This window comes from Gavia stellata, chromosome 2 (genome assembly GCF_030936135.1).
Source record: "Gavia stellata isolate bGavSte3 chromosome 2, bGavSte3.hap2, whole genome shotgun sequence".
Classification (NCBI taxonomy): domain Eukaryota; kingdom Metazoa; phylum Chordata; class Aves; order Gaviiformes; family Gaviidae; genus Gavia; species Gavia stellata.
In genome coordinates, this window is record NC_082595.1 from 44,847,204 (window position 1) to 44,861,488 (window position 14,285).

Consider the following 14,285-nt stretch of genomic DNA (forward strand, 5'->3'; position numbering starts at 1 on the left):
TCTATCACAACTTTTTTGTCCGTGGGCTGCTTCCATAGACAAACTTTTTAGCCCTTGCAGCTTTCTTCCTCCCTCATTAAGAGTTCTAATACACTTTTTATTAACAAGAGTTTGTATTACCAGTGTTTTGATTCTCTTCATTTGCCTCAAATATTTTTACATTAACCTTGTCACAAATGTATGATAGAATACAGCAGCACGTTAACTATAGCCTATAAATTTAAACCAGAATACAGTCATCACCTCTAAAAAGACTGTTAATAAAAATCAGTCGCATTTGTATTTGCTCTGCATTTTAAGTTTACAAGGGGCAGAATTCCTGGTTTTTCTCAGTGTCAGTAGTCTTTCATTTCTTAGTGAAGGTAAATCTTCATTTTGCTGCCAACATTGTCCAAGCCAAGTAAAGATGTCAGGCAGACCTTCCTTTTCCAAATCATTGGTTGTTCAGTTTGCAGGCATCTGGAGTGCCAGAGGTAAACCTTAAGATATTGTGTTATTTCTTCATTAATACTTATTAAGCCATGTCTTTTTGTAAGGAAGAAGAAACAGCTCTAGATTTGAGAGAGTTTCTATTTAACAGCGTTAGAAGCTTCTGCTTAGTATGTGTCTGTTCTTTTTGCCAGGACTGCCTTTTTTCTCTTGCATTAACAACTAACCAGAGCAGCTCACAAGCTATAAGGCTATTATCTTTAACTTGCATTTACATATTTATGCTCTGCTGAGTAGAATAATCCCTTGCTTTTTAATATACTGGTTTGTGGCATATAGCATAAATGTCACATCCCTTTCTATTTTATGACTGAGAAAAATGAGGCCCAGGTTATTCATTTATAACACTCAGGTAAACCCTTTAATACTTCTCCTTTTTCATTAGAGTTGATTCAGATTTAACACTGTAGAAGTGTTTTTCATATCCAACTAGCTTTTTCTGACCATTTCTACTTTACAAACATCTTACATATATCTAAATATTGTTTCATGGCTAGAAACTGAGCTTTATGTCAATATATTTTGTTGATTCCTACTGTGTCAGCATAGAAGAGAATGAATGTGTATATACGGAATTCGTCTTCCAAAGACATGTCATTATTTATTTGTATTATTTTCTGAAGCAGTAGGGTACAAAAGTACTCTAGGATTTTGTTCTTTAAAAGGCTCTATAACTGTATTTTTCTTTGTGTTATTATTTGCTCATGTGTTGTATTAGGTGCCCATCAAATGAAGTAAAGTGTTTATCAGAACAGGTCTCAATCAGAAGCACAAATGTCAAACTAAGCACTGTTCCAATGCAATGTCAACTTATTTTGGGAATACAAATGTATTGCACTGAATAAAGGTAGTATCGCCTACCCTTTTAGACACCAGAGTGTTTAGTTCTTGGTATTCTTAGCAGTACTCATTAAATCAAAGTATTTCTGAAGCCTTACCCTAAGAAAGTTCAGTAACTTCACCTTGAATAGCCCCACTGGAATTTGAAACAGATTTATGGCAGAAACATGTGGTCCAAACAACTGTTAGGCAAAACCATTTTTAAAAGCCCTGAATGTCTGCTGAACTCAGAAATCTGTGGGGCGTGTTGTTTTGACTTTTTTTTTAAATGAAGATAATCCTAAATACGTCCTTCAAGGAAAACCTTTAATACAGGTCTTGAACATAAAGCCATAGCTAAAATAAACTGGTGTGCTTGGACAGATGTGCCTTTTTAACAGGTGGCTTAAGGACTTCAAATTTATAGCGCACCTTTCCTGTGGAATTACAAATAGTTTGATATTGTATGTCAATGGAGGCATAAAAGTCACAGAAAACAAAACAGGATTTGCACAAGGATCAGAGCGTGAGAGGGAGTCAGCGAGAGAGCATCTGTCTTATGTTACGATCTTGGATTTGATTAAAAAATTTAAAATTCTGTCAGTGTAATCTATCCAAAGCAAAGTTAGGAAATGCCATTTTTTTTTCCCTGACAATTGCTCTGTTTCCGTTACCTGGCATACTGGGATGGGAAGCGGGGGTCCAGGCTGCCATGGGAAAAGAAAAGTGAACTGTTCCCTCTGCCCCTTTCCAGCGCTGTGGCATTTCCCCTGTGTTGAGGACACTAGTTTCTGACCCACCCTGGCCTTTTCCTGTCTCATGAACAAGTTAATCTCTCAGGAAAATAAAGGGAAAGGGTTTGGTTTAGTAAAAGGAAGAGGGAGCCTATAGTGCAAAGGGTAACAGAGCATTCAGATGACGTCTACCAATTTTTATACCATGTAGTTTACAGAAAATTCCTGCAAGATTGAACAGATTATTAAAAAAAAATCCAACCCAAAAAGCATAAGCAAATTCTACAAGACTGTGTGAATCTTAACACTTGAAAAATGGCTTATGTGAATGGTTTTGCTATTTTGAATTGTTTTGTATGGCAGTGTCAACTCTTAAGTGAAAGAACAGGTGGTCTAGCATGGAGAATATTTTGAGTGAAGCAATAAAAGGAAACGGGAGGGTGTAAATATTTCATATACCATAATGGATGGATGAGATGATGGTAGACATAAAAGTCAGAGGTGTGATCATGACAGATATAAATAAAACAACATAAAAAACTCCAATTTTGAGTAGAAGAGTCACTGGAAGAAAAAAATCCTTATTTTGAAAAAATAACACCCAATTGAGTTGGTACTGCTGCATGTGACAGTGGATAAATACATGTTTATTGGTCTGACTGCACAATTTATCACAATAATGCTGTTAGTTTAACACGAGCTCACCTCAGCCATGCTTTGATTTCTTTAAAAGCTGTAAGGTTTCATTAAGATACTCCCTTTTTTCTTTTCTATTTTTTCCTTTCTAAATAAGAATTTCTCTGTGGCTAATTTGCAAATGCCAGTTAAATACTGAGTTTTAATATAGTATTCAGAGAGCTTTTTTAAAATAAACAGCATTTTATTAATTGTTTTCCATTTTTTTTTTTCTTCTGCCTCTCATTTCAGAACGGTTTGATCACCACTGTCCCTGGGTAGGCAACTGTGTGGGGAAAAGAAACTACAGATTTTTTTATATGTTTATTTTATCTCTGTCCTTTCTGACAGTCTTTATATTTGCATTCGTTATCACCCACGTCATCCTTCGTAAGTATGCTGGTGAAATCAGATTACGTATGTAGCCATTTGCTTGAGTTTTTTATTTTTAAGTTAATCTTTTGATCATTCAGGGTTTATTCATTTATTTATTTATTTGCCTTTTCTCTGAAGCTTCACAATCCCTGGTGAGTCCCATTCTGGTCTGTAGTAGACCCTGGTCATGGTAGTCATTGATCTAGTGCTGGCTTTATCTTAATACAGTGTTAATTATCGTAGGTTTTTTGTCCTTTTATGGACCGTTTATTGGAAAAGCAGCACACATACTGTATGTTTAAGTATACAAGTAGTATCGTTTTTCCAAAGAACTTTTGTGTGCTTTTTTAATCTGTTAGCATGGGTCACTTCCCATCCAAACAAACAGGTAAATTGCTAGGAAATAGATTGAAGCTATTTTACACTTTTTGTTGTTTGCTGTTTAGTTTTACATCTTTTTCTGCACTATTTTTAACACAAGTTACTTTCATTTGCATAGACATTCTGAGAATAACCAATTTATAATGGAGTGAATCAGATAAGCTATAGGAAAATGAATATTCATTAGTTTGATTTTTATTTGAATTCTAGACTGGGTTTGAGGGGAGTGTTTTCAAGACTCTTTTGGATAGTGTCTTTTTTTCCACACACTTAAGAAATTTTGTTATCTCCTATATGATGATGATGATCCAATTTATGGTGATAGGTTATATGACTTGTCTTTAAAGACCTTGTGTATGTTGTGGGGTTTTTTTAACCCACTGTCACTAGGAAGCTTAAGAGTGTTCTGTTTTTTCACTAATTATATAGGATATTGCCCTGAACAGTATTTCTCTAATCATTTTGGAAATGCAATCTTTTTATTTCTTTGTATTCTGTATTACAGTGGAAACCTGATAATTTCAGTTTATAACACATCTATAAAGGTGACTTGATAATGGCAATATTTAGAGAATGCCCTACTGAAAAATATGCCAGATTGTGCTCAATTTCCTAAATTACGTACACTGTGCAGGTATGAAAATTTGTATTTTAAAAAACAGAACTCCTCCTCTTATTTGTGCTTCACAAAAGAAGGATAAGAGCACTGAGCGGCTCTGCTGTAGCTCAGAAATCTAGCACATAGAGTAGAGCTAGGGGCACTTTTAATTTTGGGGGACTCCGTATCAACAAGTTATTCTCACTGCCAGATACAGCATTTCTAATATCAGCTGAAAGAGCAGAGAAAAGATGTACGTATTATTTAAAAAGGGAAAAGTAATTATTGGAAAGAGAACACTTTCCGTTAATACTCAAACCCTTGAAATTTATTTGGGCATATATGAGCATACACATGCACACTTTGCATTTAAGAAGAAGGAATCATGAGGTTTTTCCTGTCATCTTGCTCTGCTAGAATTCAGTAGTTGAAAACACCAGTCTGACAATATAAAGCTACTTTTGAAGCTAGCCTACCTGTATTTCATAAACAGTATAGTGCCTTTTTTTTTTTCATTTTTAGCGTATGAATTACCAATATTAGGCCAATATTTCATGTTCTGTATCTCAGGTGGAGTTATCAAGTGGATTTTAATTTTGCAGTGTCCATACCTAATTCTAAGTGTGAATTAGACAAAGAGCAGAGAAATTAATTGTGCCTCTGTGTTGGTTGAGCAGCACTTCAGTACTGTGTAGGTGTTACAGATAATGTATAGTGAACATTAAATGCTGCCTTGTTTAAGTATATCAGCTGTAAAACTTTCTCACTATGGAGGTTTATCTACCTTGGATGAGACAGGAAAAACCTCCCTAGTTCTAAGGACTGATTGGTCCTTAAAGGCAATGGGATCAGGTATGAATTGTGATTAGTTCCTTGATGTTTGTTTGCTACGTTTGAGCTTCAAGCCCAGCTTTCCAGTTCATCTGCTATAATCTTGACTGTGTCCAAAAAAAGAGCTCCTTACAAATAAGGTTTCTTTACCATATCAATCACTCCACTATCTCTGTGCCTGTCCTGCTTCTAGAAGTCCTCATATCTACCTTTCTTATAGTTACCACTCAACCATTTTCATTCTGTTTTGCAGCCCTGCAAATGCTAACCATTAAGCAGGATTCTCAGTTACTTAATCTGAACCTTTGCAATTGGTATAAAGTGCTTTGTGTTAGTGTCTGAAAAAAAGTCTCAGTTTTTAGACCTGGGACTATGATCTTTCTGCAGTGCTTCAAAGTAATCCGTATGTATTTCCACAAGTTCAAGCAAAATTCTTGATTCTAGAGGAAGTCCTGCTGACCTAAGCAAATCTGTTCTTAGCTCTTCCGAAGGTGATCCTAGCAGGATTACCTTCCCATCAGCAATACTTTATTCTAGATAACCTGCGTTGGACTGAATGCTTTCTGACAATATCCTTCTACAAAGGACTGAGAGATATTTATAGCAACTTGTAGGCATTGACCTCAAAAAAAATTTTAAAAAATCCTTTATGGTTCATCTTAATAGGGAAGTTCTTTCTTTGACCTTGTTGATTACATAGGAAACTTGTTTGGGTTTTTTTAATACCTCTTGATTTAGAAAAGTTGTTGAAATCTGCTTTATTTTTAATAAATCTTGCACGCTGGCATTTTTATAATTTTTAGTGGGCGTAAGTAGTGACGAGAGATGAGATACATCTTATTGTTTTCTGCAGCCTTACTTTTGAGGCTTACATTGGAAATTTGCCCTTTCCAGGATTAAGAATGTTTGCACATAGTACTATTGAAGATGATAAAATTACTTTGTAAATCAGATACTTTAAAGGTATTGTCTTGCAAGATTTTCTTCCGTCTCCCCAAGCTTAACATGTTTTCAATAGCAGTGCCTATCTTCACAGTTACTCAGCTCTGTTTGAGGCATCAGTATTTCAACTGTGTGTTGCAGTGAGGAACCTTCCCCTTCTGATATATTGGGAACTGCTTGGAAGGGTGTGACCAGCAGTAGGGAATAGAGATCACACCTACTTGCTGCCATTGCCATTAAGGATCCTTAAAATAGTAAGAAGGTAGGGGGAAGTTCCACTAGTCTTACGCCTTGAGGCGTTATGAGAGTCTGAAAAGACTCAGAAATACAAGGTGAGTAACTTTCCCTTTTTAATGGCAAGCAGTAAAATTGACCAGTCAGGTCTAGAAAATATATATGTGTATACACACACACACATATATTTTTCTTTTTTGTTTTAAAGACAAAGTTCTTCTCTCTTCATACAAATCTTCAGGTGAATTTAGCTAAGGGGAAATTTTTTGCTGTGGGAAAGACTTTCAACCTGATGCATTTAAATAATTTAAATTATAAAGTAAAACGCAAACTGTGTGCCTTATATGACATTGAGTCAGTTTCTACAGACTAATTCACTTGTTGCATATTTATCAGAAAATTGTCAAATTGCCCTTTTTGATTAATATCTCATGGTTGTGGAACCCAAGTGGATGCTTCTGCATCTCTAGTTCATCGGAGCATGCTGCTCTTGAGCTCTTGTCAGCTTGTAGATATTCTCTTATTTGCCCAGAGGCAACAAGCACCTCTTAAAAAGCCTTCTTGCAGGTACAGTAGGAGCAGGATTAGAGTCTGGAGAGCTTTGCTACCAGAACAAAGGAGGGAAAGTTGGCAATCTGGGTTTATAGTATAAATTTTTCCAAGTAAAAAAGTTGCTTTGAAAAATAGTATTTCAACTAAAAAAGTAGCTTACAATTTTTTGTTTCCATATTAGGTCTGAAAAGAACAGGAATAATCAGAAATCTTGTTCATGGGAAAGTATGCATGCATCAATTTGGTATGACTGAGAAAATATCCTGCAGATGTTAGACCTGATAACTTATCCAAAGTTTTTTTCTGATGTTGCTGCTGAGCAACATAATCTCAGATTTATATTAGTAAATCTGTTCTGTGATTATTCAGTTGATCTTCAAATATTGTGTTAACTATGCTGAAAACAATCTTCAAATATTAATTGTTTTAACTATGCGGAAAACAGCCTGCAGTCCAATTTCTTACTCAGCTGGTAATTTTGGGTTCTATTTCTACAGGTTCTCAACAAACAGGGTTCCTCAATGCCCTGAAGGACAGTCCTGCAAGATATCCTTTCACTGAAACAAATTGTAGATCTTGTTGCAAAATAACATCTGAGATGTGGGTTTGCTTGTTTTCTTGCTATTGTTGGATATGTGCATTTGGGACTTTATCAATTAAGGATTTCATCACTTCCTGCACAACAGGATTTCTCACCACATGTTGGAGGTAGGAAAGAGACTATAGCCTGGGATGGTTTTTATTCTTCATCTTTTCCAGAGTAGTACTCTTGACAAAGGTCTGTAGTTTCGATGTGCGATGGAAATATGTTCCGTGTATTTGTGATGGAATTCATAACTATATCTCACACTATACCCATGCTGTGGTTTAATTTAAAATATTAAATAATTCTTCTGCTTTTACAACAGAAAGTATAAAAAATGGCTGATTCTTGTCAGGATAGAAAAAGTAGATTGTGGAACAACTGAAACCATAAGCTGTCCCTGAAGACTTAAATTCCTGAAAGTATTCTTATGTTTGTTTACTGTTTTTAGAGAAGTCATTTTCCAGTATCAACTTCTGTTAAGTTACATAAAAGTATACACATGCATACATGCTATTGTTGTTCAGCCTGGAGAAGAGAAGGCTCTGGGGAGATTTCATTGTGGTCTTTAGATATATAAAGGGGGCTCATAAAAAAGACAGATTTTTTACTAGGGCCTGTAGTGACAGGACAAGGGGCAATGGTTTTAAACTGAAAGAGGGTGGATTTAGATTAGCTATAACGAAGAAATCCTTTACAATAAGGGTGGTGAGACACTGGAAGAGGTTGCCCAGAGAGGTGGTAGATGCCCCATCCCTAGAAGTGTTCAAGGTCAGATTGGACGGGGCTTTGAGCAACCTGATCTAGTGAAAGATGTTTCTGCCCATGGCAGGGAGGGTTGGACTAGATGACCTTTAAAGGTCCCTTCCAACCCAAACCATTCTGTGATTCTGTTCTGTAAATACTCTTTATTCTTTTTGTCACTTCATGGGAGCTTTCTGTATATTTTCTACTCAGTGAGAATGGAAAATACTCCTTTTTTCCCTTCTTGAAAGCAGCTAACATAACGGAAAAATGGGAAGCTGACATAACTTCTGTTTAGTTTTGTCCTTACGTATCTGTACGGACTGTAAGCTTCCCACTCCTTATGTATATTTTTTTTGTCTGAATAAGCAGTTTGCACCTCTCACAAAGCTACTATAAAAAGAATTCTTTCTCATGCTTGTGCTGAGGCAAAGTCTTTTGTCCATCATGCCTCACACAGTTTGCTCTTTTCCACAGAAGAGTAGGAAGAAAAACCTCTTACTCTGTCGTTCATAGTTGTGCATAAAGGCAGACCTCTCTTTCCAGGAAGTTTTTCCGAGTATCAAATTCTCCAAATTCTGCAGATACCATTTTTTTGTGCATGTGTATGTGTTCATCAGGTAGAGTCATTGAGCTGTAAACTCCCTTTTTAAGAAAAGCCGCTTTTTTTGTACAAATGATTTTACAAAGCTCAAACAAACTGTTCTAAATAGCACAACAATACCTTCCAATTAAAACAATTACAATCACTTCTTACAAAAGATGATTTTTCAAACTGAGAATAGCTTTCAATTGTCCTTAAGTTAAAAGGTAATTGATTATGCATTTGAGGATCCTTGTAAAGCAACGGGCTGCTTAGTCATAATTTGTATTCAGAGATGTGCTGATTTGAAAGGCTCAGTAGCGCATTTTGTAGAAATGGACTGGTTTGATAGTGATATGTTGGACAATTTAATAACTTGGTTACAATCCCTAACAGTAAAAAATGAAATTGTTCAAATAGTATTGGGAATGCTGTCATGGGGCAAGCCAGTCAATTCAGGCACAGAGAACATTGCCATTTCTATCTTGCGAACAACCCTGTGTGAGATACCAAGGGAGTGTTATACCATATTATGCTAGTAAGTAATACTTACTGAAAATATATTGGCTTTTTTGTATTTGATTTTTAATTTATGGAGTCTTGTTTAATTAATGGAGTCATGTTAATCTAACATGAACCACCTGCTGTTCTAGAGATCTTTGCATCTTGGTGTGGGGAACTGAAAGAAGTCCTTTTCTTGGGGAAAGAAGTCCCTTTCAGTGGGGAACTGAAAGAGGTCTTGAACTGAAAGGAATTCCCTTTTTTGTCAGTAGGAATTACCGTGTGGAGGGAGAAATTCACATTTCAGGACCTTCTTGAGTATAATCATGGTGAGGAACGTCCTGCCAGTGGTGTGCTCAGTCATCAGATGAGGTTGCAGGAAGCCCTTCTCCATCTCGTGTTCCCCTTTTCTGACCTGGTGATTCTTCCTCTTAGTCTTTGTGTGTAGATTCCACCCAACAGTGCTCATCTACAGCCTTCCTCTCAAAGCCCAGTTAGGTGGACTTGTATTGTGCATAATGTTTTTGGGCTGTTCCCTTCTTTTACACCTTTCTGAACCCTCTGCTAACAAGTCTACTTCGTTATCTGTTCTCCCTCATTCTCCTTGCTTTAGCTGTGGCTGTTGCAGAGTCAACTGAGACTGAGTTCCTACCTTGTGTTGGTTTGACTCTCCACATAGTTTGAGGAGGAGATGAGAGGGAGAGAGTAGTGAACATGCTGCTCAGCAATGCACTTTGGTCATCCTGCTGCTTTTGGAGCAGATTTGCTCAGAATGCAAATGGCTCTTTTCCAGCTTTTAAGCCACTCTGAGTGAAGTAGGTTCTAGAGGAAGTTATATAGACAATTCAGGTATTTTCCAATTCATTAGGTGAGAGCCAGCCTGCAGTACAAAACTCTTCGCTGTTAATGAATATTAGGATTATTTATCACAAATACTTTTAAGGCTGTGTCCTTGTTCTGGAATATTTTGAGTCGATATTGTCTTGGAAACTGACTTCACGAAAGGTTGGCATATGGTTAGTACACAGATTATTTTTACCCTATTCTTTTCCCGTTGTCTTGTTCCTACTGATTTATCAGATCTATTTTTCTAGGCATCAAAGCCTTTTCTGCTGTTGATTCATGTTTCCTAAAAAAGCTTACTATTGAAGTGTTTAGAAAATAACATTCTTGAAGCAGATGTATTCTGAGTTCGTGGCTATTGTGTAAATAAAAAAATATATATAAAAAATAATATGGCAAGAAGCCTTCTATAGAAAGTTGCTCTTTATGCTTGATTATATAAAGTTGAGAAGCAACTTTATTGTCTTATTGCTGAGATGATGACTCTTTTAGAGTTAAAGGAATGATATAAACTGTAGTAGGTATGTCAACATTGAGTGCTGACTGACTTTCCTGGTATACCAATCTCACTTTTAAAGCCTGGTTACTTCTTTATGGTATTTGGGTTATGCAGTTTATAAGGCGTGAAAATACAGGTAGTTTGAAAAGTTCTAGTGGTGCGCACATACATGCATGTGCACACCTTCACTACCTTCTTGGAGGTGTGGGTGCTCTTGCTGTATGTGTATCTGTGCTGCTCCCTAGAACGTACAGGTGAGAAAGCACCCCACAAGCCCACATACGTGTACCTCAGGTGCAAGTCCCTATATGTTGCATAATGGCAGACCCCATATTGGCAGTCTGCTGTCTGGATGCAGACTACTAACAGTGTTTGACGGGGAAGATGCTCTGTCTGAGCTAGGCAGATGCCCCCAGAGTGACTTGTGGCTGTACGAAACCAAGTTTTAACTGCTGCTGTTCCTGCTTCAAGTTCTCTTCTGCCATTTTTTGTGATTTTCTTACAATTTGGGCTGATGCCTCCTCAAAAAGTCATCTTGTAATTCCTCAGCTACTGTTTAATAGCAGCACAGTGAGTTGGGAGTTGATAGTCTTCCTCTTTAACATGATAAGTTTTGGGCAAATGCTGCTGAGTTTTGAGTATTCAACCCCACCCCAACTATTTACACTCACAGGCTTAACAGCAGTTGTTATCCAGGCCATTTGCCAAGGTTGGGCCATTCAGGCACCCCCACAGTTGTAATGTAGAATATATCCCATTATTAGGGGGTTTTGAGAGAGCAAGTGGACTTTGTATTTTACTTGGACTATTGCACTTTGATGCTAGTGTTAGGATCCCTATCAGCATCTTTACTTCAGTAACAGAAGAAGGACAGAAGAGTCTAGCAGTTAGAACATATGATTGAGATGCAGTTTACTCAGTTGTTGTTGCTAGACATATGAGCCCAGATCTAGAACCCTTAGTCCTGGCGGAAGACTCCCATTGTGCACTTAATATTTGTACAAACATATTTGTTCAGTCTTTGCTACTCAGCTAGCCTTGGATTACCTCTCTTGCATTTGATCTTCCCCTCATCCCATCAGAACTGTTATTTATTATTACTTATCAATTTACCTGTCTTAAGACAAGTGTGATGACTTTTACAGGTTGAACATGAAAATCTGAATTTCAGCAATTAAGAACTGAACCACTCATCAGTAGTTTCTAGCCTTTTTCAATCTGCACACCCTTAAATATTTGCTGGTGTAAATGCTATTCAGTGGCCTGTACACTAAAGCCTACTGACAATAGGCTTGCTTTTCTGAGTTTAATTTTTGCTGACCCCTTCAAAGTACCCTATAGATGTCAAGGGACTTGTGAACTATAAGTTGACTACCCTGAATTTTGTGATTGTAACTACTTGTTATTGGTTATAATATTTTTTTTCCATTTGCATATATTTCCTTGACTTTCAATTACTGTGCTGGAAGCTGTGGTGTGTTTTTTCTCAGTATGGTCCATTGTTGGCCTCTCAGGTTTTCACACGTATTTGATCAGCTCCAATCAAACAACAAATGAAGATGTAAGTTCATAGTATATTTCTACATATATGTTTCTAAATAGTAATGAGGAAGTTTTTCTCTGTTGTTATTAGAGAAGTCATACCTGCCTGCATAATTTTGTGAATGCCCCAGTAGGAAAGAAGGAAGTAACCTGGTCATGCTTGATTCAAAATATCAGAAGAGATATTTTGGACTATATTTGTTGTGGCTTGAAAATGTGCTGGTTACGTAGTGTGTCCGTTATGATTTACACCCACAGGACCCATATCTTGAAAAAGGAAAATATAGAAGAGAGGAGACAAAGAAACAAGTATATTTTATACAGTAGGAAATTACTAAATAATTTTCAGTATCTCTTGTTCACTGGGAGTCCTAAATATTCTTTGACTCAAAAATTACTTACTGTAAAAATTGCAAAGTGTGTTGAATTCTCAAGACAAAAATTTAATCCTTTATTTTATTTTTCTTTTGAAATTTCTTTGCCAGTCTGAGGTCTAAAGCCTCTGGCAAGGAGTATATAATTAATTTAGAGGTCACCTTTCTCGTTTCTACAGTTGTCCTATTTTGCACGTACGTTTCTATTGTTTGGGTGTGAAATTATGTTTAACTGTGTATGGAGGCTTCATGTGTCCTCCTCTAACTAAAAGGCGAAATACAAATTGAATGAAAGGAGAAAATAAAAATAGCTAGGTAGCTAATGGTATAGAAAGCTTGACGGAATTTAGCAAGTAATCTAACAAATTACTGCAAGCTTAAAATATTTTATTGTAATTTTCTGTTGTACCTTTTTTCAAATATAAAAGTAGCATCTTTGGGACTGTCAAACACGTGTTTTGTTATTGCTTAAGGTCACAGTTAAAATTATAAATTTTACAATAAATACTGATCAACCAGAAAAACCTTGCCAAGCAGGCTCAGAATAAATTGTGCCTCAGCATCAAGTATCCGAGCAAGTAGCCTGACTTTGAAGAAGTTTACTTCGTTAGTAAGACAGATGAGATACTCTGGTATTCCTCAGTTACTACGTTTAGGCCAACATTGTCTCTCTCTAGATGGACCCAGTGTGCTTCCACTATCCCCCTTCCCTCAAATGAATGTCTCTTTTGGGTTGTTGAAAGTCAGACAGCAGGGAACTGCAGGAGTGTAACGTGTCTGAATCTAAAGTAAACTGTTCAGTAATTTCATTTAAAGCATACATTTCCAGTTGAATACGGTAAGACATTTTACTCAGACTCTCAAGTATCTCAAACAGAAAAGCAAGACTAGCTAAAAGAAAACATAGTATGTGCTAAAAGGTAGTAATGACTAAAGTTGCTTCATAATATTTTAGAGCCATTTGTGACCTTTAGGGAAGATAATGTGGTGTGGTATTGCATAGCTTGAACTTACCCAAGAGTATGGAAAAGAAGTGCTCTATTGCTGGCTTTAATGGTATGTTGCAATTGAACCTCTTCTGTAGAACATGCCATAATATTTGTAAAATTAAGCTTAGACCATTTTGTTTAGATGCTGAAATTCTTACTGTTAGTATATTGATCCTTTGAGATTTGGGGTATTCTAAATATATGGAGGTAAAGCATGCACATGCTTTGAAGATTTTAGGGCCCAGCCTTTCATAACAGCCCAAAGCTCTAAGCTGTTTGGAAAGTGTGATCATGGGTTTTCTCTGGTCTGCCTCTGTAAGTAGCATGCTTTGGTAACCCTCAATTTGTCTCAGCCATTTTCTGTATTGTATTATATGTATGCATCTTGTTCATATCTCTTCAGATTAAAGGATCATGGTCAAATAAAAGAGGTAAAGAAAACTATAATCCATACAGTTATGGCAACATCTTTACTAATTGCTGTGCTGCTCTCTGTGGGCCCCTCTCTCCAAGGTAAGAGTATCAAAAGTATTGTTAGTATAAATGAAGCCATATGATTATTGATGAAAAAAAATATTATTTCTGATTGCTTGCATTTACTCAAAAATAAAGTTTTGTTTTACTGTCCACTAGAAGCTTTAATTAAGTTTTTCTTCAGTAGCAAAAAGTTGGTAAACTGGTTAAACTAAGATAGTGATCAGATCCTGTAAAATATATTTAAGGTTGACATCTGAAATGAAAAGAAACTTGTTTATCTCTTGTTTGAACTTTTGCCACTGCAGTTAATAACTTCTGTCAGTACAAGATTTCTAGTAATTAGCTGTTGCATGATGGGCGATTTGAAAGTTTAATAAACTCATAGATATCTAACAAATGTGACATGAGTTTAGGAGAGTTTAGGAACCTTAATTCTACAACTAGCTTGATAATTGTTAATTTTTGTCTTTTCACTCTGAACCATTTTACCTAAATGGACAGTAATTTTTCTTTATTTATA

The 14,285-nt window shown here is 36.4% G+C and overlaps 1 protein-coding gene across 4 annotated transcripts in view; it reads left to right on the forward strand.

Moving 5' to 3' along the window:
* ZDHHC14 (zinc finger DHHC-type palmitoyltransferase 14) overlaps window positions 1-14,285 on the forward strand; it is a 110,768-nt gene that overhangs the window by 83,411 nt on the left and 13,072 nt on the right. For all 4 annotated transcript variants that reach the window (XM_059829872.1, XM_059829887.1, XM_059829879.1 and 1 more), the window contains exons 4-7: window positions 2,970-3,107; window positions 7,128-7,176; window positions 11,842-11,944; window positions 13,692-13,801. In XM_059829872.1, coding sequence (XP_059685855.1) covers window positions 2,970-3,107; window positions 7,128-7,176; window positions 11,842-11,944; window positions 13,692-13,801 — 400 coding nt within the window. The remainder of the gene's footprint in view (window positions 1-2,969; window positions 3,108-7,127; window positions 7,177-11,841; window positions 11,945-13,691; window positions 13,802-14,285) is intronic.